Source organism: Corvus moneduloides, chromosome 15, assembly GCF_009650955.1.
Source record: "Corvus moneduloides isolate bCorMon1 chromosome 15, bCorMon1.pri, whole genome shotgun sequence".
NCBI lineage: Eukaryota > Metazoa > Chordata > Aves > Passeriformes > Corvidae > Corvus > Corvus moneduloides.
Window position 1 is genome coordinate 8,117,935 of NC_045490.1, and position 24,276 is coordinate 8,142,210.

Below are 24,276 nucleotides of genomic sequence, written 5' to 3' on the forward strand. Positions count from 1 at the left end.
TACTGATGGGAATTTGCTTATTTTTTATAGAAAAAAATCGTCTTCTAGAAGTTTTGTCTTCCCTTGGTCCATAGTGCCAGGGGAACATGTTGAGGCATGCCCTTTTCTGTTTGCTTTCAACAACAATGGGAATTCTTCAGTTAAGTATAAAAAATGGAAATTTCCTTTCTTTTTGCCCCTCTCAAGTATGTTTAGGTAACTGAAACACATTCACACTTAGAGAGATGGGGCTGTTTTGCAAGGGAAAACCAAAACATTCCAGTGCAGCTAAAATTGCAGCTCCTCTGGTGTCTTAAGTTCAGGCCACAGCAGGAGGTGCAGATATCTAAGGGGAATGCAGTAACTTTTTGGATCTTTTCTTTGGAAGAAATAATAAGATGAGTCACAATTAACCCATTCAGCTAAGTTAGCAGGGCTCTGGGAGATGAGAGAAGAAATGGGAAGTTTTTAGTTCTAATGGTTTGCTCTACAGAAAAGAGACCTTTTTCCTTACATCCCTTCAGGTCCAATCAATAAATTTGTCTTCATCATTGCAGGAAGCATAAATTTGCTTCTTTTCTTACAACCTTCTCTTATACATCCCTCCTTGAGACGTCCAAGCCTGATGTGATGATTGTGCTTTGATTATCTTGCTCTGGCAAACCGATGGGCTCCCCTCTCCAGGAGAAAAGGGCTCTCCAGGGCAAGTGTCAGAATGTTGGCACAAAGTACTTTGTTCCTCTTACATGATTAATGTGGAAGGAGTGTTTTTAAGTAATTTGTAATTTGTCACAGTGCAATGGAAAACATGCCGTATCAGAGGCAGCCAGGGCCATAAAGTGCTGTTGTTGAGAAGCGAAGACTATTCTAACCCAGGTGATGTCTCCAGGGGGTGTATTCCTCAAGGACTGGTGGGTGGATTAGCAGTCAAACCTTTGAGAAGCAGGGTGAAAACCAACATGTCCATGGTGACAAGGACACAGCTGGAATTAAGAAGGATGACTAGCACATCCAAACCTTTTTTAAAGGATTCTGGTTGGTTTTTTCTCTAATGATCTTTTCTGGTTTCATTTATTTAGCTGTCTCGAGAGTTCATGTCTTTCAGGTAGCAGAGAAGTGTCTGCCCCGGTGTCTCAGAAAATGAGGTTTTGTCTTTGGTCCCTCACAAAAGGAGCTGCACACTGGTGCCGTGGGTGAGCAGGAGATGGAATGTCCCATTGCTCTCTGCCTGTCTCTGGCACTCGAGTGCTTGTGGAGCTCATCTCAGCAGAGCTTTGCTGCTTTCTGCTTTCGTTTTTCCAGCCTCTGGATCTTGATGTCACCATGTGGCTTTGAAAAGAAGTGTTTGAGGTTGAAGGAGCCTGTACAAAAAGTCAGCCATCCTTCAAAACACAGGTCAGGGTGGTATTTGTTCGAGGGGTAGCACCTGAAGGTCAATTCTGTTATTCCATGACTCCTTAGTTGATACGTTTTCCCAAAAGCCAGTAATCACCAAGGAAGAAATCTCCTGTCTGGGAAAATAAAGCAAGATATGTAAATTGCTTTAATGGGATGCTCTAGTACACTTATATCTTCTTGAAAGGAAGCTAAACCACATGCATGAGATGATATATGAGTTTATTTTCACATGTGGATTTAATAACCTATGAAGATGTAGCTGCATTTTTAGTGCCCCAAGTCATCTCCAGGAAAATAGTTCCATGGGATGAGGTCAGTGTCTGCTTACAGCCAAGAGAATGAGCTGAAGGGGTTTGCCAGTGGTTAGCTTGGTTAGGAGGCAGGATAGTTTATTTGATACTGAACAAATCAGGGTGATGTGGAAATTAATTATATCTTCTGCTCAGAACAGAGAGAGTGGAAGTGCCCCTGAGACCATCTGGGGTTTAAAACTGAGGAGTTGGAAGGAGCTGACTGCCACTCTGTTCTCTTTGTAGCACTATTTGTTACTCTTCCCAAATATTTATTGGATCATAGCTGTAATTAAATTTGTGCTGAAAATGTACAGAGCACCCTGTACTTAGTGTCACAGGAAACCAGAAATCCTCTACACTGAAGCAGTACAGTGGCAGCTCCTTGGCCACAACAGCCCCCTTTGGAATGGGAGATAATCCAAAAAAGACTCTCCTGTTGATATGGCACTTGCTAAGTTAAAACACAGGAAATTGTGAATTTTGGCTCCATCCTGTTTGACCATTTACACTATCTCCTTATCAATGTACCTGGCCTGGTCCTGGGAGATTGGATGGTGTCTGGATACAAGAGGTACAATTTAATGCTCCCAACTGCTTGAAAGGGACTGGACAGTGATTTGTGAGCTCTCTGGTGATGGGGGAGATAAAGCTCTGCAGTGGGGATGTCCTCTGCCCTGCCTCCACCCTGGCCAGAGCCAGGGCAGGCTCCCCATGCACACCTTGGAGCTGGAGCTGAGTGCAGGCTATGACCTGATTATTCCTGAATCAGGGGATGTCTCAAATCCAGATTCAAGTCTCATGGCCTGTAGCAGATGAGAGAAAGAAATCAATGTGCCATAGTCAAAAGCATATAGATGTTTCTCGGGGAATTTAAATAGCAGGTTGTTTGGTAAAACAGAGGCTGAGACCTGAGATGACAGCCCTGACACCCTGCAGGGGAAAGCCCATGGGACAAGAAAGAAACAGGAGAGTAAAGTAGTCCAGGCTGGGAAGCACAACTGTGTTTGCCCTGGGATAAATCTTATTAACTCAAGCACATCAAAGCATAAATGTAGCTGTCTTACTTCTGGACTCAAGTGACTCGAGCAAAGCCATCCTGAGAATCTCTTCCTCCTGTCCAGGACTGGCTGGTGCTCCTGTGCCAGCAGAGATGTCCCCAGGAGCCACATTTGCAGCCTGCGCCTGGCTGGAATTACCTGCTCTCCAGACACCTGTGGTGCAGCTGTAATGCTGGGAATGCTTGGCACCTCGGGAGGTATTCAGGACTGAGTTAATTTAATTATTCTCTTGCTCATTGGCTTCAAAATCCACTTAGAGATAGGGAGGAGGTGCCTTGTCCCTACCACAGCTGATGGCAGCCAGCCAGCAGAAGTCTCTGCCTGGCAGGAGTGGGAATGAAGAGCTGGGCCAGAGTAGGTTTAGCTTCAAGGCACTGGGCAACAGGGAGAGAAATAGAAATTACTGCGTTTAAAACTGCTGACTCTAGTCTTGATGGATGATCCCCTAGAAGTGTCAGGCCAGGAGCCACAGCTGTGTGAGTTAGAAAACCCTGTGGAATTGAGAAGAAATGTGAGAAACTTCTCACCCTTGCCTGTGTCCAGGCTTGATCTGAGTCAATAAAGAGTCTCCCTGACATCACAACCCAGCATTTCAAACCAGGAACCTCATCACAGTCCAGTTTGAGTGCTGGCACCCAGGCCAGGTGGGACAGGGAGTGCAGCCATGGTCCCAAGCAGAGCTTACAACCAGCAAACTCAGTCCATGCATGGCCCGAGTTTGAGCCCAAGTGAAGTAACCCTTGTGCCCCTCCCCACTGTTTTACAGTCTTTCCACTGACCTCGTCATTATCATCTTTTATGGCATCCCATGTGCTGTTGAAAGCATCAGAGGAGGAAATGAAGGGCCGTTTACTGTCCAGGCTCTGTGCTCACATGTCCCCTGACGAGCTATTCTCTCCTGGCTGTGCCCACAAGGGGCTTCAATTAATGTTGCATGGGACACTGAAGAAAGAATAGAGAGAGAAAGAAAAAGAATACCTAAAATACTTCTTGAGATCTCCCTCTCTATTTCCCATCATGTCCTACTGCTTGTAAAGCTCCACAATCCCATTCTATGACAGATTTAGACTTACTCTCTTTCATTTTCTGTCTCTGACTCACTCTGTTCCACATGATTGCAACTCATCTTTGCATCCTGACTGCATTTGGTGAACATTTCTTAGCTGTGGCTATCTCTGCTCCTTACTGCACTTGGAGTTACCACCAACTCCCTCTCCTTTCTTCTCTGCATTTCAGACCCTCTGGGAGGGATGAGCTTGGGTCCAAGACCTGGTGCACACTTTAAAAGGGTCTTTTCTAATCTCCAGAAGTGTTTGGACCAAGTCCACTTTGTCTGGGAGAGCTCTTGTGTGAAACTGTCCCAGCAGCTATCTTTACACATACATAATAGTTTAATTAGGGAGCACCTCATCTTTCTTGTTCATAAAATATGAGACACTCTGTGTGTTTGGAAAAGGGAGAGCGGGATGGGAGAGCAAAAGAGAAGGAAGGAATTAATTTTGAAAGCACATTGCAAGTTACATTTATTTGATTTTCTCTAATCCATCAATCTTCTGTTATATGGCTCAGCTCCTTGGGGCTTGTTTGAAAAGGGCGAATTTACTGCACTGTAAGCCAGGGCAGTGATTTGCAAAGTGGGGGGCATGGATTGTATCCTAGGAGAGAGCAGGGAACCAGAAAGAGAGGTGGGGGAGCTTGTGAATCCCTCTGCAGAGGTAAATATGCTGTACATTACCAACTCCCTCCCAGCCATCCCTGGGGGCATTTCTGGAGGGGACCAACCTGCTCTATGCCCACCTCTTGTACCATGTGGCCATACCAGAAATATGGACCAGCAACTGGGCAATAAATTGACACCCTGGCTCCCTGTACACCTTTCTCCTTGGAGAAACCTTTGGATAAGAACCTTTCCCAGTAGACCTGTGCTTGATCGGGACTCCTGGATGGAAGTGCAGTATGAATTCATACTGAGTATGCAGCATTCCGTGGGAAGCATGGACTCTCCAGCCAGGGAAAGCAGATGCAGCACATCCCAGCAGACAGTTATTGTAGGTGTCCTCCCCAGCTGAGAAATGTTTGGGAAACACTTGTAACTCTTTTTCTCAGGTGTTGCAAAGAGGATTTGTTTTGTAAATAGTGAAGCTGTTAATTGCCCTGACTTTATTAAGAGGGAGCCGAAAAGGTGTTAACAAGTTTTTGTTGCTCTGTGCTGGTAATGAACCAGCACCAGTCCCTCTGTAGGGGGAAGGTGGCGAAGTTGCTCTGAAAGTCCCTTTGCCCTCTAGAGAAGAAAAAAATTAGGCACCACTTTAGCCAAAGACTTGGGGTAACGTGTGAATTTTGTAGGAGGGATTTAACTTGAATCACCACACAGTTACACTCCAGGGGATTCACTTTCTGTCGAGCAACATGGACTGGAGTGTCCCCAGGGCAGCACAGCTGGGAAGTCTGAGCTGGAAAGGAGCTTTAAAGGTTGTTTTCTCCTTCAGCTTCTCTCTAGGCACAGGTAGAGGGAAGTTCCCGCACACAACTGTGGGAAGCCCAGGAGTTCAGTAGCTTTGAAAATCAGGCTGGTGGGGTTTGGAGATCTAACTTTAAGCACCTCACTTAAATATATATTGTTTAAGACTAGAGTTGAGGTTGTCAAGTCACTAAAGTCACTAACTGGTCACAAAACCCTTTCTTATATACTCCAACAAGCCAGACACCCAAATCCTCCCATCTTCCCCTGAAAATCCCTGTTGATAAATCCCGCAGAAGGCATGGAAGGGATGCTTTTTCATCCTCCTCTCTGGGACTGGCACTAACAGCAGCTAACCAGGGACTGATTCAGGCCCTTTAACTTTGTCATGCTAAGGGTTGGTTTTGCAAGTCGAAAAGGACCTGTGACTTGTTTTTTAAGACTTTAGGGAATTGCTGGCACTCACTGGTTTCACTGCACCAGATGCAGCATGACCGGGAATCTACGCTGCATATGAAAAGGTCACTTAGCCTGTTCAAGAGAGGAGATTCTAACACTTGTCAGCTTGAGTGATGGAGGCTCTGCATGGAGAGCCATAATATTCATGTCAGAGAATTGCCAAGCCCTTGCGGAAGTGTTGAAGATGGATGGCCTGGGGATATACTCCTGACATTTTAATACGGGGGGAGGATACGGCACAAACATCTCATACAGAATTATAATCCATGAAAGGGCACTGGGGGCATAAATTAAAGGTAATCCAGCAGGCAAGGAGTTTAACAGCTGAAGGGAAGCAGGCTGGGGGAAAGGAGGGATGCTGGTAGGATGCAGTGGGGGCTGTGGTGGGGCTTTGGGGAAGGGAACAGCCCCCAGCTGGGGTGGGAGTGGGGCAGGAGGCAGCAGTGCCAGGCCAAAATCCATCCACCTCCAAACTGCTTTGCAAAGTCATCTGCAGAACCTGCACTTTGTGTATTAAATAAATTCAATTCCCTGCTTGCTGATGGTCACTGTGCAACAGTGTGACCTGTTGAGGAGAGGGTGCTTGGGGCAGATGAGCAGAACTGTCCCCACCAGCCTGCTGGGAGAGGCTGCGGAGGCACACGGTGGCGATGATGGTGTGCATTCCCTGCCGGACTATCCTTGCACGCTTTTCTGCGAGAGGGAGCAAAGGAAACAGCACAGGTCCGGTTCCTGTGCTGGGTGACATCTTCAGCCCCCACACAAACACAGCCCCAGCCTGGCTCTGTGTGCTGGGCAGCCCTGAGGACGTGCTGTCTGTCTCTGTTGATACAGGCTGGCACCTGCACCCCTGAACTTCACCTTCCTCCATGCACTGAGGGAGGCAACCCCAGCCAAGGCCACATGAGTCATACCATGCTCCTGCCTGAAGGGGAATGAAGCTGTGAGGGCATTTCCACCTGCTGGGAAGGAGAAACCAGAAGAAAACTGGTGGTTGCTGTCCCCAGTGAGGGTGCTGGGATGGGTACCTGGACAGCAGCACAGCGTGGCCAAGAGGCTGCTGGTGAAACAGTGACAGGGATGATCCTGGGTTAGATGGGAAGGGCTGGGAAAGCTTGTGGACTTAGCCTGGACTGTTATCATGGTATGAGCACCCCGACACTGATCTTCTGACCCTCTGTTAGTTGAGCAGGTACCTCTGACATAAACCTGCCCTGGTCTGTGGTAACACTATAGCTAGCCTATATTATTTCATCATTTGGAGAGTGTTTCCCTTTCTCACTGAAAATGGACTGTAAACCATCCCTCTCCCACAATAAAAGCACAAATTCACTGCTGGGACACTGGTGTTAAACCTCCACAAAGGCAATGGTGATTTTGAGCTGATTCCACTGCTGTCCCACAGATTTCTTATCACAGAGGATGCTCTATCCATATCAGTGGCTGGTAAAAATGGAAGGTGCTGCTCCACAACTGTCCAAGTGGCTCCACAGCCCTGCCTGAAGTGCCCCTGCTCCTGGGAAGAAGCAGTGCTAACAGCTCTTGGTAGACAGACAGCATGATTTTGGGTTGAGTTCATGCAGCACCAGGCCCAGATTGAGATTTTTAGCTGTTCACTGTAATTAGGATCAACACTCTTACAATGCTATTACTGGGGGACAGTGGTCAGATTCTTCCCCAAGGCTTTATAGAGCTAGCCCATCCCTTCCTCCAGGTGTGCAGTGAGTTACAGGTGTTTGGGATCAGTGCCCCGGGTTGGAGCTGACTTTGGGTGATCATGAGCAAACACGTGCAGGTTTGAAGGCATCACCAATCTCCACAAAAGCTTTTTGGCTGCAGTGGGAGAATGACCCTTTACAAAGCAACCAGTGACAGGACTGTGCTCTGCTGTGTGTGCTCATGTTTACTTTGAAAGCTGCTCTGCGGGAGTAGAAAAGCTGCCCAGGTAAAATCACAGCTGAAATGATGAGGTCAGTCCTGTGGCATCCTCAGAATTTGTTACCCTGTGCCCCTCTGTGCCCATGGCATTTCTGTGAGGGTTATTACAGAAACCACAGCAGCAGGCAGGGGTGTCAGGGTTCCCTGACAGTGCTGTGATGGATTAAGACGATCCTGAATTTCCATTGTTTTGTACTGAATGTAGTGAGAATTGATGACTCTTGTATCCAAGCAACAAGGGGGAGGATGAGGAAACTTCAGCTTCTCCAGGACTGTAATATCTCTGGCAAGGTGCCACTCTAAGCCATGGAGTTGATTTTTGTATTTGTTCAGTCTCAGTATTGTCTCTGCAAGGTATAAAAAGAGAATGGAAGAATGGAAATCTGTGTCATGGGATGGTGTGTAACTTTCTCCTGACTTTGCTTCAATTTGCATTTGGTCTCTGGTTTTTGGGTACAATTCACTCGTTGCCTTAGAGAGTCTGGGTACCAGAAATGTAAATGGCTTTGATGAGAAATTTAAGGAAGAACAGTTCATCTCCAGCATTTAAATACAACAGGGTGGATATGAATGCTGAGTCGGTGGGCAGGGGAGGGCTCAGTGGGAAAAGGATTGGTCTTGGCAGTGGTATCTCTACTTCCCTCTCCACCCCTATTTCCCTGGGATGGAGCCAGTGTGGGACAGAGGTCTGGTCTGGTGCTGTTGCCACCTGCAAACCTTTTTCTTCTTATTTTCTGCATGAATGTTAGTTTGGAAGGATGCTGCAGAGAAATGGGTAAGATGACACACAGCATGTCCCACCCATTCACTGGCAGCCCTCGTCTCCCAGGATTTACCTGAGTGGTTTATTAACCTGCTGTTGGTATACAGCAGGAAGGTCTCTATGTGTGCTTGGGAGTTATCCTGGTGAAATAGTTTCCCTCCTCTGAGCACATCAACAGGGCACTGTCCTGTGCTCTCTGTAACCTCATTTTGAGGGATTTTGGTGGTACCCTGTGCCTGCAGCTGCTGGGGCTCCAGAGCACAGCCCAAACAAATACAGCAGGTGTTACAAAAAGAGAGCCTGGGGGTAATATTTGTGCAGACAAATCAACCAGTGCTCGAGATGCAGGAAAGTGCCTTTGTTTGCCTGTTTTTATCATTCCCAGTTCAGCCTAAATTTTTGGCGGTTGCAACTGCTGTGTGGCAACACTGTGCAAAAATCTTGGGGTTTTTTTGTTTGGGTAGGATAACTTAATAGAAATAGCTACCCTGAAGGCAGCAAAGCCCCCCTAACTGATGGTGTCACTCTTCCAGCTTTAATAAAACCCACTTTGCATAAAATAAATGCATGGAAGTCAGCTGTGCTTCCAAAAAGTGTGTTTTGCAAGCTGAGCTCCCTGATCTGGCTCTCGTGTGTGTTGAGGCTGTGTTTACACAGGGGGAGCCATAGGGAGACCTGGATAAAATAGCATTGAAGCATTTCCAATGGGGGTGCAGTGTGCTGGCAGAGCTGTAGGGTGGTTTTTACACTTGTCTCTCCTCCTCCTCTCCTGGCTGGAGAGCAAACCTGGTCGAGCATCCTTGCCCTGCATCGTGGGTGTAGGTGATGGCACAGCCCTGGCTCCCTCCGGAGCAGCTCTGACTCCAAGGAGCAGGACCTGCCCTGGGACAGCTGCAGCCAGCGCTGTCCCCTCCTGCCCCCCCCAACCTGGTCCGGGCTGTTGGCACCCGGAGCAGCAGGGAACCAGCAGACACATTCACAACTGTCCCCAAGTTTTCTCTCCTGCTCCAGTTCAAAGGGTTCCTCTTGTGCCTCCAAGAAATTTGCAGTGAGTGCCGATGGTGACGCTTTCCACATCAAAGCGGGGCAGCCTTGCATTGTCTGGGGGATGTCGGGTCGAGGCAAATTAAAGAGACTTTGGGAGCTTCAAAATCAGCTTTAGCCAGGCTGTGTCTGCATACTCAGCACTTGGAAAGGGCGAGATTACGGTGATAGGTACTAAAGCCAACCCTCCGGGGACTGGAAGCTGGAGCCAACTTACTGAGATCCAGGAGAATAAATTCACTGCCCTTGGTGGCTTTTGGATTAATGATGAGGAAATTCGTGGAAGTGCTGGGTTTTACACAGAAAAGGACAATTTGGCACCTAAAATCATACTGCTAGGAAGCCAGAAAGGAAAAAGCCAATTCTTTTCATTGTGGTTTATTGCAAAATACAGTCCAAAATCTAACTCTTAAAGGATACCTTCAAAATACATAGTGAAAACAGATTGTGCTAAGCAATAATACAATTTATTGATAAACAACATTAGGCATAAAGAATTCTGAATTCTTATCTGCTAATTAAAAACAAAAAAGTAAAGGAACTGTACACTGATTAATTTTATCCAGTACAAATACATGAAGCTATTGTCTATTTGGGGCAGGGCTTCTTGTGCCAAAATACAAAATTAAAAAGGAGAAGGAAAAAAAGGGGGGAGGGAAATATGTAAACACTGGCTGTAAACTTTTCAAAGCCCTCAAAAGGCTGCAGTTGTGGTAATACACACCACAACACTGCCAATCCTCCTCTCACATTACAAAGTGCATAAGTTTTGCTCCAGAAATGCTGCCAAGCAGCTGCTGTGCACGAATGGCCGGGACCTAGGGCTGCAGGGATGGGATCACCCAGCTGGACCCGCTTTTGGCCACAGCACCTGTTCCCACCCCTCTGGCTGCAGGGCTGGAGCCCCACTGCTGGCATTGGCAGACCCACTGGCAGGGGCACAAGGGGTTGAGCCCACCTAAAACGTGAAATTCCTCCCTCTGTCCAACACACAGGTAAAGTGACTCCCAAGAAGAAGGAACCTACTGGTAAATATTGAGGAAAAAACATGGAAGCAAGAAGGACCGTGGTCCCTCAGCGCCCGCGCCTTGCACTTCTTGATCCCACTGCATCCATCCACAGGAGACCCCATCACCTCACATGGTGCACACTCAACCCTCTGGACCCCAGGACGCTCCTTCCCCAGCGTAAGGACACCAAAGCTTCCCCTATCTCCTGTGGCCCCTGTTCCTCTGCCTGATGTGGTTGGGGGCGGCAGAGTCACGGCGGGTGCAGAAGTGCTTGGCCACCAGTGTCCGGCACTGCTCACAGCGCACCGTGCAGCACCAGTGGAACTTGCAGTTGCAGCTGGCCACCACCTCCGTCCTCCTCTCCTCCACCCACAGGCCGCACTCGGTGCAGAGCCGCCGGCAGCTCCTCTTCTCCCACTGCGAGAGGTTCTTGCCGGTCTGCAGGCACTCGCGGCCCTCAGTGCCGTGGTGGCCCAGGCTGGCGTTCCTCGTGCAGTAGTCGGGGGAGTCCTCCAGGAAGAGGAGCTCCGAGGCGTGGATGTGGTGGAAGGTCTCTGCTGTGGCCCCGCGGCTGTCGGCGCTGTTGCCGGCTCTCATCCGCCTCTTGTCCATCTCCAGCTTGTGGGCTTGGTCGTATTTTATCTTCAGGTAGTTGCCGATCTCGCGGAATTCAGCGAGCTGCAGCCAGCAGGTCTGGATGCTGCAGCTGCCCGACACCCCGTGGCACTTGCAGGCCCTCTTCATTGTGTCTTTCACTGCCTTGGTGGGAGAGGTGAAGAAATTAGGAAATCCCAAAATCAGGCTCTACAGCACTTGTAATTTGGGGACAATGCATCAAAAGTGGCTTGTACTCGGTGTGATTGACACGAGCTGATGCTCTTAGTTCCTGGAAAACATCTGTCCCAGAAATAAGTGTGCACAAACTATTGTTCCCAGCCCTTCCAGGAGAATCCAGGCCAGGAAGAAGTGCCTTTGTCAGGTCATGCCCTTCTCACGCCACTCAGCAGCACCAACGTATCATCTCTTTCAGAGGTTTCATTCAAAATGTGTGAAACTGTTTTGGAATAATCATACCCAACCTCTCTGCATCTCCTCCAGGCCAAGCACTTCACAGGTATTATCTGCCTATCTCCCTCTGCTATTTATAAGGTCCCAATCACTGGTATCTATGTGAGATTAAGCCTTGACACACCCTATGAGATAGGTATGTTAAGTGTTGTCATCCTTGTTTTTACAGACAAGGAGGTTTGGCAAGATGCTGAGAGCTCCCATGGCCCAGGCAGGAGCTGGGACGAGTCTGGCTGGCTTGTGAGCAGGGCCAGCTCACACCTGCCTTCCCGGCCAAAGAGCTTGGAAATGCATATTGCAAGAAAGTAAGGAAGGTGGCTCTGGCTTTGTTTTGCAGACCAGACAAGCCTAGAGGTGGCTACAAAGCCCATGCATTTCTGGATAAGTGGTGTGTGCCAGCACTTAACTGCGTTACACAGCTGCCAAAGCTGGAAGTAGGAACAACTCTTACTGGGATTCCCTGTGTTGAGGTTCAAGGCCAGATTCTGGCTGTGTTTTTTCCCCCATGCAACCACTACTGGGCCTGGATTGTCACAGGGGCCTGAAAAAGGGGACCTGAACAGCCTAGATTTTGTTTTCAATATAGACATTATTATTATTATTATTATTATTACTTACAAGTCTCCCAACTTCATTGTTGTGCAGGTTAATCAGCGCGCGGGTATCGTGTCCTGTTTCCAAGGCATCCACAAAGAGCTTGGAAACCTTCTCCCCAAACTCCACGTTGTCACTGCATCCTCCCCAGACCCAGCCTCGGCCACCTGCAAGACAGACACAGGCTAAGCACAGAACTGCCTCAGATTCTGCCCTGAAGTCCGTGGGGCTGCGTGTGGGGACAGAGGGATGAGGTCAGTCTGTCCTGGGAGGGCACTCACCGACACGGCCGTTCCTGGAGTCGTCGCAGCCACAGCTCTCGAAGTCCCCCAGGCTGCAGTTCCTGGTGAGGGTGTACATGACCCCGGCCGAGCTGATGGCGTGCACAAAGGAGGTTTCCCGGGTAGCTGGGGGAGAGAGGGGAAAAATACTGTCACATGCAAATGTAGACATCAGTCCCGGATTATCAGCAATGAAATTCTTTCTCCTGCAAAGGTGCAAGGAGAAAATACCCACGCGCTCTGTTCAAAAGGTAAGGTGCTACAGAAATGAAATTAAATGCTCATGACTGAATCTTTTCAGGCTTCAGCATCACAGGGTACACCAATTTGGTGTAGTATTATACAGGTGTCAATACAAGGGATGGAACTTCTTGGCGGGGTAGGATTTTAAGACAATGCCACAGTCCTGCTCTGGCCAAGGCAAGTTATTTCTCCCTTCACCTAGTGCTTGGTTCATCTCTCTCCTTCCCTGCCTGGGGGTATGTTGTGCTTTGATCTTGCCTGCTGGAGAAAACAGTCATTGATCCTTTGAACCTGTGCTAACAGCTGTCTGCACCCACACTCCTGTGTAGTCCTTTTTGGCTTTCTGAACAGGTTCAAATAGAGATGCTGCTCTGGGGAAAAGGAGACTTTTGCCTGTTGAAATAGATGATATTGAAATATATCCACAGCTTTCTTATGAAGGCAGTTTCTTAGTACACATCTCTGGTTTCTCCCTTTGCCTCTCCTGCGCTTCTCCGCACTGGAAGCTCGGGTGTCTCTAGCACTGCACTCCCCGGGATGCTGCACGCAAAGTGGCAGGAGCAGACCCATGAGGCAGCACTGAGGGAAAGACTGAGCCCGGGATCCCTCGGAAAATGTTAGTGATATTTATGACATCAATTAATACAGATAAAGGAAAAACAATTGTGATTTTTGGGACACGAAACCCCTCTCCGTCAGTCAGTTAAAGCAGCAGCACCAGCTGTCTCCAGAGCACATCCCAGCTGGCAGCCAGAGCATCCCGGGGCAGGGAGCGGTGCCGGCAGATGAAGGTGCACTCACCGCTGCGGAGCCGGTTGTGGGTGGAGAGCTGCAGGGCGCTCTCGGGGCAGTTCCAGCGCTCCCACCCGAACTGGAACTTGCATTCCTCCATCCCGCTGTGCGCCCCGGCCGCCACGCTGCTGGAGAACGTCAGGTAAGCCTGGCATGGGAAACAGCGGGGTTAAAATCCACCGTGTTTTAGCATTTATCAGTGAAAACAGACATGAGCAGGTTGCGAATCTTTTCCCTCTGTACTTGGCAGGACTTGGAGCCGATATGCTCTGGGAAGTCTGGTTCCTTGGAAAGTACTATTTCCCATTTGCAAAACAAAATCACTCCATTTAAATTCCTGGCAGTCCGTATGTTAATTACCTTAGGTCCTGTCATCAGAAAGTTATTCACAGACCTGAAACAAAGAAAATAAAATGAGTCACCTTACCACAGGCTGAAGAGCATCCCTAAAAAATGCCCTTTCCACTGAGTTGTTTCCACCCTACCATGCTGCTGTGTGGAGAATGGCACTGTAGACCCCTGTGATGGAGAGGATGAGGAGGGTGCTTCTCTTCATGGCTGTCACAAGGAGTGGGGTTGGATCCCTTTGGCTGCTCCGTAGCTCTTCGCACTGCAGGTCTCCGAGCAAGCAGGGCCGCCTCCCTCCACTCCTTCCCAAGGTGAGCTATGGGGATGGAGCAAAGCTGCAGGAACCTTCAACGCTGATATTTATAAGGTGAAGTTGTGAATAGTCAAAACCCCCCATTCATTTGCTACCCAATGACTTAATGTGGTAAAAAAGCTCCTGCTCCAATGGGTGACAAGGAACCGCCTAAGGTTGCACTTCAAAAGGCGGCGTGGTGTCCCTGGGAGCGGGATGGTCTGAAGGAGAGCAAACTTCCCTAACAATGGGACACTTTTAACTCTCTTTCCCACCACCAGCCAGCCCTTTCTGCTGGCCCCAAGTCCTCTTGCCTTCTCCTTTTCATGCTCTGCTTGCCAGCAGAGGCTCCATCCCCATGTCCCTCCGAAATGACAAGCAGATGCATTTCTATAGTTCCCCTGTTATCTGCCTGCTCCCTCCTATGAGAACTCCCGAGGAGTTTTAACAACCCTTCTGTAAAGATCTATAGGGGATAGACCTCCCAGGTCTCCCTGGTTTGCAGAGATGAGTTTAAAGGCAGGTTTTTTCCTTCTTGCCTCTTTATGATGAAAGTTTCTGCATTTCCATCCTGACAACAGCTAGCATGGCTTGGGAGCGTTTGGAAATCTCTCTAATTTACGCGGCTGCAGCTTGGGAACACTGTGTGAATCATTTATGTGGTTTTCTTCGTGCTCCAATGCTGTAATTAGGGGTTGGCAATTTCCTTATGGTGAAGGCTGCTGCAGAAAAGGCACGGCTGCTGCTGCTCCAGGCAGGAGCTGCCCATAGTCTGAGTGGAGTGAGGGGCCTCTGCTGCAGCTGAGCCATCATCTGTGCTTGGGAAAGGAAAATCCTTATCAGAGGAAACCCAAAAAGCCTTTTGGTAGTTACAGCCAATATCATTAAGGGTTGTGAGGAGCTGTGATGCAGGTGATGGAGGAATGGGGAGATGGTGTTCATGGTAACTTCTTGGTCTGTTTTCCTGTGGGTGAATGGTCCCACTGGGGGCCAGCTCACTCTGGGCAGGGATCCTGGCTGCTCTGTGGGGCAGTGTGGATACTTGGCCCCAAAGCAATGCCATGCTGTGCCAGCAGTGACAAACAGCCCCCTGGCTCTGCCTGTCACTGTCCCATGGCACACAGGCACAGCATCTGTCCAGCATTGACTCTGCGGCAAGCAGAGCTACTGCCTTTCTTCTCCTCCTCCTCCCTCTGTCAGCTCCCTGACTGACCCCGGGGTACACCCATCTCCCTGAGTTAACCACTGCTGCTGCAAGGGGACTGATGAAAGAGCTGCAAAAGTGAGGTTCAAGGGAACGGGACTGCGCTGGACATGTCACCTGGGGAGCTGCCCCATGAGGAGAAGGGGGCACACAGGGACAAACCCCATCTTCACATGCAGGCAAGTGGCCACAGCCAGCAGCACAATGACCAGGCAGGGGGATGCACCTCAATACCTTTGAGAAGTAGTTTTCTGTCCTACCATGAAATGCTCAAGAGCATTGCAGAGCCAGCAACCTGCCCTGGGGTTTGGCACCTCACAGCTGGTATCTGAAGTGCAGGACTGTGGGCTCAGCTCCCGCTGCTGGAGACCTGTCACTCCTTTCTCTCCTGCCTGGAGCAGGCAGACCAGCTCCTCGCTGCTCCTGGCTGCAGAAAGCACAGGGATTCTCCCTGTCCTGCTGCCCATCAGCAAGTGAGGGGAGAGCCCTCTCCCTCCAGACTCTGCAGAAGGGAAACCTGGAGTCAGCTGGGCAAAGCCACAAACAACCCGTTTGTAACCAGAGGATTAAAATTGCAGATTGGTTGAAAAGCAGGGATGCAAAATACCTTCCAAGTGAGCACAAAGCTGATGCAGTCCCACCAGCATGGAAAACCCTCTGTGAGTCAGCATTTTAATCATTACCATCCCGAACAGATCCTACTTGTTAGAGCTGTCGAAGGACAATTACTGGGAATGAAGCGTTTCCCATGTATCTGGGAAGTTCATTGATTAAACCCCATGCATATGGCTTGGAAATCTGTGTGCATTTTCTACCTGCACACAGGTAATTTTGGGGGGGTTGTGTCTGGCTGCTCCTGAGGGCATATAGATGGGGTTTTTTCTTGTCTGAGACAGTTTGTGCAGCTAAAAAAAAGTTGGCATGTCTGCTCTGTCTGTTCACACATGATATTGCTATCACATGCCAGAGGAATAACAGAGTCCCTGGGCGTGAGCTGTGCCACGAGCAGCCGCTGGCAGGACCACACAGCTCTTTGCCCAGGCTATTAAAAATGTCCTTTCTAATTAAAGTCACAGCGATCTTAAAAGTCACTTATAACGTTGTCACTTGCACTAGCTGTCAGCAAACAAAGCAGCGTGCTGGGACAAGCCTTCCCATGCCGCTCCAGGTTTTTTCCAGATTAACTGCTCCGGCCTGGCAAGCAGGAGCCAGCACTTCTGGAGGTCACCCAGCAATGAGTGCAGTGATCCCAATTGTATCGCTGCTGGACTTTTCCACCTTAAGCAAAAGCAGATTTGGGTCTTGCTGTGTTAATAAATTTGCACTTATAGACCACTTCATGTCATGTCCTTGCAGTAAAAGAGGTTAAATGTACACATCTCTGTTTGCAGCTGGGTAAACTGAGGCACAGAAATGGGTGGCCTGGAGATCTCGGGGTGGATCAGTGGCAGAGCTGAACTGGGCAGAGGTGTTTAGAAGCTGATTTTGGTGCTTTGCTCCATAAGTCACTGGGCTTGTGTGGGCCAAGCCCAGTTGGGCTCTGGAGGGCTGCAGGGCTGGGTGCTCCCCTGTCACCCATGGGAACAACCCACTAGTCACCCCATGGGTCATCTCAGAAATGATGCTGAAGGGGGTTTTGCTTTGATTTTCCCACTGCCTAGAGACTTGTTTTTGGTTCGGTTCTGGATGGGGAAAAAAATTCTGGAAGGCAAATTCTGTTGAATTTACCTGGTTATGCAGAATGTGCGCTGTCAGTGGTTCTGGGCAGCCTGGGCCTCATGAACCATCAGCTGCCCGGCATGGAGGCACCACCAGAGCCTGCACCGTGTGGTGCTGAGGGACAGGCTGTTTGGAAAGCAGTGTCCTGAGTGCCAGCTGGACCCCCTTGAGTTAACTGATAAAATGTTGATGCTTTGTTTCTTATTTTCTTGCTATGTGACCAAATAGGCAGTGCTTTTCATGGGATGGTCAAAATCCTAAAGCATTTTAGTATCTGCCCTAATTAAAGAGACTACAATAGAGTATACAGCCCCACGCACCCACAAAAGCCTTTTCACGCCACAATGTGGGTTTTAAGGGAAGGCAGACATGAGGTAAATCAGTTTATCGGGGTGGCAGATCCCACAGGGGTGGGGTCTTCGCTTGTGCTGCCCCGTGGCTGCGGATAACAGGAAAATAAAGCACAGGCCACTTGCTAAATTGCCCTCGGCAGGTGACACATTCAGAGCCCTGGCGTCAAATCCTGCATTGCTGCCCTCCTCACAATAGAAACCCACCTGGGTAATTAGAAAGCCACCCCCTCACTGGTGAGCTGGAGGATGTTTTATGATGCTCTCCCACACCACTCACCCCGGGAAGCCCCCCAAGCCCCTTGGTCTGCACACAGCAAAGGGGATGTGTCCCTGTGCTGCACAATACTCCATCCCAGAGGACTGCAGGTGTTGGGCAGCCCTTCTGCACACCCAGCTCTTCCAGGAATTGTTAATTTTAGTCTTCTCATCTTTCCTGTACTGGGGAAAATATGTCCTCGTTGCTCTGCCTGCTGCACAGTCTCTTGTGGGCTGCTGCAGTTCCCAGCAGGAGCAAACAGAGGCAGGACCCAAGCCCTGGACCTGGCAGTGCTGGTGGGAGTTTTGCCTGTATAATGAATATGTTTGGATTAATGAATAGTAATTGGGGATGGAGATGTAACTGGAATCAGGTATTGTGCCACACCTACCCCACAGGCTTGGTTCTCTTCATGCCTGTTTTGGCACACAGAAGTAGCCCGATATTCACTGAAAACAAGATTAAACCACCCAACAGAGCCATCTTAGGGTGTGCTTTCCCAGTGAAAAAATTATCCCAAGGAGTTCCTGTCTCTCGGCAGCACTTTGTGCCCTCAGCTGTACCAATGCACCCAGTTTTTCTGTCTTACTTTTAGCCCTGATTTCCAGCTCAGCCTTGTGCAGCGTGATGGGGTGAGCAGTGAACTTCATCAGTGAGGCCACAAAAAAGCAAGTCCAAGGTAAGAGCCCCTTCTACTGAAGGAAACACATTTTGGGATAAAAGCCAGGACCACAGGAAGCTCCAGGTTGTACCTTTTGGTTCCAGGAAGGAAAAAATTTGAGGTTTGGAACCAAATTCTGATCTTTCTAGACACAAGCTGGCGAGGGACATAGATGCTTCCCAGCAAGGGCTGTCAAGGTGACTTGGGAATGTCCTGATGGGGATTGTAGAAAAGGCCTCAGAACATTGCAGAGCTCTTGGATCTGTGCACACAGGATGATGTGTTTAGGCTAGAAATGAGGAAATAGAGAAAGTGGGGAGTGGGGTAACTCTTTTGAAATTCCATCAACAAGAGGCAGAGAAAGGGGCTCAAGATGTAGATTTAACTTGTTGTGGGCTCACCATGTGTCAGGAGTGAGCTGGATAAGCATGGCCCCACTGTGGTGGGGAGGATGGGCTGGGAGATGGGTCAGGACCCCTCCAGCCCAACTGACTGGGGACAGTGGCTGGAGGGGGATTTCACCGTGTCAGCAGCAGTGCCCATCTCTCTGGGGAAAGCTCTCGAGAGGACTTGGCTGCCCAGTCAGCCCTGGAGAGGCAGCTCCATGACCTGATCAGCCTCACCTCACCTGCTTCCTTTAGGTGTGTCCCCCAAAACCTACGGGGCTGTTTACGCAGCAGTCTTATAAAGCAGGGACAAGTGTTTTGTTTTTCTCTCCCTCATTAAAGGAAGTGTCATGCAAACGCTGTCAGTGCAGCAGATAGGTTACCACCCAGGCATCTGCATGCAGGGACCAGATCTCTGTCCTGGCAATGTGTCCCCTCCCAGGTGAAAGCCTGTCCAGGAGGAGATTAGGCACTTGATACAGAGGAAAATTATCACCTCCTTCTTAATTATTCCCAGCCAAACTCAAGTTAAATTAACTGATTACAACCTGGCTCATGCGGTGCTCCCTGCCCTTTCCCAGCATGGGTCCTTGCACTACCCCTTTGTGGCTGAGGCTCTGTCATCCCTCCTGTCTCCCATCCATTTCATGTCACAGATCAAGCCTAAAGATCTTAAATTCTGAGTTGGATGATATGGGTGTTGCTGCTGGCTCTGTCTGGCACACTCAGTGTGGGAGGTTTTGAAATTCACAGAAGAAAATGGTGATTTGAGCCACGAATATTTTCTTTAAACTTGTCTTTCTTTGGACAGAGGTGATTCCAAGTGCAGAAAGCTGTGGTTTCCTCTGGAGGAACCAGGGAATCTGGGCTGAGAGCAACTTCAAAAATTCTTTGAGTTTTGCTGGGAAAAACAAAGTGAGGAGAAAAGTTGCTTCTGGCACCAGCTTTGCCCATGAAGGCAGTGGGGAGCCTGCACTGCTGAGGGGTTTGTTCCCCCTGTGGTGCCCACCTGGCTCTGGCACTTTGCTGTGGTTCCCCCTGAGGAAACCCCTCTTGCCTTGCCTGTCTTCTCACAGGGTCAAGCTGCATATTTCCATTTCATAGTGCAGCTGGGCATTGATGCCATGTTCATACATCGCTTTCATCAGTCTGGTAGTACCATGCATTTATTCATCTTTGAGGTGGGAGGAGACATCTCCAGTGTTACCTGAGGTCAGAGTGGGATGACAGCTCTTTGCAAGGTCTCTGGTTTTACTAAACCAGTTTTAGGCCCTTAAAGTTGATCCAATGGGAATGTGTAAGGTGGGGATCTGGCTCAGGGGTTCAGCTCATCAGCATCCTCCAGGCACAGAGAACTGTTAGGACACTCCATGGGGTGAATTTTTCCCAGTGACACCCTTTAGAAACAGATTTCCTTGATCATATTTGCTTGGTAAATCCCAGATAAGTGCTGAACACCTGAGCTGTGGTGGTTTTGGAGGGAGCTCTGCCCAGCCCCGTGAGGATGAACGCAGTTCGCTTTGCATTTGTTAACTCGGAAGGGGTGGAAATGGAGCCAAGCTCACAGCGCCGGGATCAAACCCACGGGCACAGCGCCGGGAGCGGAGGGTGCCCGGCGCTGGGCGTGCCCGCGGTGATGTCCCGGCAGTGTCCCCGGCAGTGTCCCCGGCAGTGTCTCCGGCAGTGTCTCCGGCAGTGTCCCGGCAGTGTCCCCGGCAGTGTCCCCGGCAGTGTCCCCTCAGGCTGGTGACAAGGCTCCCCCTGTGGGACGGCCCCGCGCCGCACACCCGTCCCAGCCCAGCCCATCCCGCCCGTGCCCGGCGGCAGTGGCCGGGGGGCACACGGCGGTGGCACAGGCTGCAGAGTGCCCCCAGCCGAGCACCTCAAGCGGCAGCTGGGATAAAATCTGTGCAGCAATCTCGCTGCCAGAACAACCTGTGGGGAGTCTTCCATGCTCGCTGCTCGGGTAGGCTGGCCAAGCCCTGGGATTTTCAAGACGTATTGAGGAAACAAAAAAGATCTCTGTTGTGGGTCTGTGGTTCAACTGGCCGTGATGGAGCTGGGTGGGCAAGAGCAATCCTCCAGCAGCACGCACAGCGCTCCTGCCCCCAGGGTCACATCATTGTAGCTGCCCCTATCTCCCTCTGGATTGATGCCATCAAAGTCATCAGCGTTACTGAGGATGTCTGCCAGCGTGAGGGAGCTGCAGCTGGCACAAGCTGACACCTCTTCCCTCCCAATGCCCGTGCTCCTTGCCACCCGTGCTGGTACCAGGTGAGGTCTGTGCTGCAGCCGATGCGCATGGCCAGAAGCAGCACTGTGGGCTTGAGTTACCCAGATCCCACTGAAATAAGAGCCCAGACAAGACAGAAATACAATGGTGAGTCTGGGGGAGCAGTGAAGAGGCTGGAGCTATTATAAAGCCACTATGGAGCTATTGCAATACTATAAGCTATTGCTACTTCTGCTCCCTGGAGACAAGGGTCCTGGAGTGGGAGCAATGCTGCTGCTCCAGGGCATCCCCACCGCCTCCATCCCTGCACTTGGGCTCAGCCCCAAAAGCACACGCCTTCAGCCAAGGCACCTCATGCCTGATTTCTTCATTGCTAAATGAAATGTGTGATTTTGGACCTGCACACCTGTTCCCTTAACACTTTGTGGTGGTGACTCCTCCCAGGGCTAGCAAGGATGGGGGGACCAGCTGTGGTCAGGCGTGGCCTGGCGTAGCTCCTGTGATTAGACAGAAAAATAAAACCTCAGTTCTTCTCTCTGAGGAGAATTTTTTCCAGCATCACGAGAAAACAAAGCAGACCAAGAGGGATTATTTTCCCCAAACAAGATGCTGTTTGAAAACACCCACTTGGAGTCACACACAATTTTTTTCCTCCCTGGTTGTTGCAACTTTGCCAAATCAAAAATTTGGATACTGAGTTAGCTTCTGAATTCATGAGACCAGCTTAAAATTCCTGAAACTGTTTTTTTTATTTTGAAAATTCTCTTTCTTTTTGTTCAGTGCCTACTGCTGGAGCCTTAAAAGACCTCATTTTCATGTCCTTTTGACCAGAGCAGCTACAAACCCCCTTTTGCTCCCCCCTCCCCTTCCTTTCTTCCTGATTCCCAATGGATTGAATGAATTCTGGACCCGGGCCTTGAAGCAAACATGAAGCATTGGGAGATTTGCAGTTGATGGTAGGAGTTGTCAAGAGCTGTTGTCAGCACAGCTTACAAGATGTGCAAGAACCATCACCAGCAACTGTTCCTTCCCAAGCCAGCTCTCCTGACAAGACAGCGAGCACACGGAGCCGCCTCTCCCGGCGCAGGAGATGGGAGCAGAGCTTACCCTGCTGTCAGTTTGAGCGGTGTTGGGTTGGAGCTGGAGAAACACCCCCGCACATGCACACACCTGCTCCCACGCAGCCTGGCTCAGCCCCAGCCGGCCCCGTGCTGCCTTTCACGCTCCAGCCTGAGTGGGTTTTGCTGCCGGGACACAGCTCGGTGCCCTGGATCGGGCTGGGACAGCCAGAGCTCCCTGGGACTCACGGACGCACTGGGTGGGGACAGGTGGAGAGGCCAGGGCTGGCTGCTCGTGCCAGGGCTCCAGGAGGACACAGTGGCTTTGTTTGCCTGTGCAATGTGGGAGGCTCCCCCAGCTTGGCACCAGAAGGTTTGTGCTTTTTAAAAGACTATTGTTTCCACCCTGTGTTTTTGGAAAAACAAGGGGTGAGCCAGGCAGAGGCATGAGAACCACCCTGGCTTCTTCTGCCTTGAGTTTCTGCTGCTGTGGGCACCTCCCTGGCAGCACTCCCAGCCCCTGACCTTCTTCCCACATGGTGCAGTTCAGACCCCTGATCCTACAGAGCTTTGGCAGATCTCATTTGCTCACATCTCTCCCTTGTTTCTTTCCCTGAGCCTCTCTTAGCAGGATAGGTCTCTGCTGCATCAGGACCAGAGCTTATGGCAGAACAAGCACACCAAGGTGTTTTTCAAAGACTTCTCCAGCCTTGGCCTTGCATGGACATCCCAGCTTTTGTTGTGGTGGCCAAGCCACTGGCCAAAATGCATTGCCCTCATCACTGCAGAGCTGTGGCGTGTCTCAGCAATCACAGGACTAATGACCCAAATAAGAGAGAACACCCAAATATATTTGAAAAAAGCCCCATATGTGTTTTGAGACTCGGCAGTGGTATCTGAGCTGGGGCTGGCAGGGTCTCCAGTGCCTTTTAGCTGGGCTCCAGCTGTGGTGGAACACACACATGCCCTTTTCCTAGGAGAACTAGGCTCAGGGCTTGTCCTCCCTGGCTTTCACTGCTATCAAATGCCTGCCTAATGAGATTTATTAAATCAACTAACTTTGGTATAACAATGACAGGAATGCAGATCTCCTCTGCCCAGCCGGGGCTTGCTGCAGCTGTGCACAGCAATTAGAGGTGACTCACAGGGGCAGGTGGACTTGGCCAAGATCCTGAGAGGGCTGGCCCTATCCCTGGGATCCAGGGGGCAAAACTGGCTTCGTGGTGGTGCCAAGAAAGTGGGTGTTTATCTGCATATAATGATTTTTTTTGGCCATAACTGCATTAGCATGGAAGGCATTTGCAAGGTAACACCTCATTTATGTACCTTTACATAACAGCAAGGGGCTGCTGCTAATCGGCAGAAATATTTAAGTTTCCCACCTGGAGCTGGTTCTGTTTACTGATGAACTTGTCTCCAGCTCAGCTGCCCATCAGCTTCGAGGCTGGGAAAGGGCCTGAGCTCCTGGAGTGGGTGGCTGTTGGGGAGCCTTGGAGCTGGAGGATGCTCTTCCAGGGAGTGAAGGTCAGGTTAACGCCCAGAAGGTGTTTCCTAGGTGTGGGTAAGGTGTTCGCTTTGGTTTAGCTTGCCTTGGCTCTGCTCATAGCTCCCTCTCAATGGCAGCACCAAATATTTCCTTGTGTAATGCCTGGAAGGATGAAAATTCACTGTCTCAGCCTGAAGTCATGAGCAGTTTCCTGGTTGGTGTCCCCAGCTTGCCCCACAGATAAGGGCTGTAATGCTCTTTGGTTAAGATAACAGGGAGCCAAACCTGTCCCTGCTCTTGAGAAACTTTAATCTCCTGATCCAGTTCCTGGCTTGAAATGGTCTCCCACAGCAGCAGAGAGGGATGTTTCTCAAATCAGAGTACTGCAGCTACTTGTTTTTAACTTTGAGCCTCTCTTAACTGCTAATTGTGAAAGAAGCACTCCCCAAGCCCTGCTATAAAGCCATGCTCCACCTGGGGCAGGTGGGGGAAAGTTGGGAAGATCTGGCCTTTAACCTTGAGGAGTTTTTCCAGGTGTGCAGGTGTTTGTAGCCTTTGTAGTCAGATCCAGGGGTGGGGAACGTGACTAAAGTTCTTCTCAGCCTATTTAGTGGGGTGAGATGTGTGGATAAAAGCACTGAGATGCTGGGTTTACTGTTTCAGGCTTTAAATGCAAAAAGCTAAATTGGGAGCAGGCTTCATGGGGGGAGACTGAGCCCTGCAGCAGCAGCAGGAGCAGCCCTGAGCCAAGTGCTTGGGGCAAACCTGAGCTGTGCTGCCAATCCTTTATATCTCTGCAAACACAAGAGCAGAATATCTCTGTTGTTTTCTTGCTTTGGCCAGACCTCCCTCCCCTCCTGCCCAAAAAGTGCAGGCTGAGGACACAGCCCAGACCTTTG

The 24,276-nt window shown here is 49.9% G+C and overlaps 2 protein-coding genes across 7 annotated transcripts in view; one reads left to right on the top strand and one right to left on the bottom strand.

Moving 5' to 3' along the window:
* Positions 1-12,636, top strand: part of NME5 (NME/NM23 family member 5) — a 33,884-nt gene extending 21,248 nt beyond the window's left edge. For 5 of the 6 annotated variants that reach the window (XR_004243194.1, XM_032124915.1, XM_032124913.1 and 2 more), the window contains one exon: positions 10,389-12,636. The gene's annotated coding sequence lies outside the window, so the exon portion shown is untranslated. Of the gene's footprint in view, positions 1-1,084; positions 1,173-10,388 lie in introns of all 6 variants that reach the window. The other variant, XR_004243193.1, reaches the window with a different exon arrangement.
* On the bottom strand, positions 10,587-14,060 carry WNT8A (Wnt family member 8A). Its single transcript, XM_032124911.1, has 6 exons — positions 13,867-14,060; positions 13,742-13,775; positions 13,391-13,529; positions 12,347-12,472; positions 12,090-12,232; positions 10,587-11,162 (listed from the first exon to the last, which is right to left on the bottom strand). Exons 1-6 carry the CDS (start codon positions 13,935-13,937, stop codon positions 10,602-10,604), a joined length of 1,074 nt encoding a protein of 357 aa, XP_031980802.1. The 5' UTR covers positions 13,938-14,060; the 3' UTR covers positions 10,587-10,601.
* Positions 14,061-24,276: the final 10,216 nt, after the last annotated feature.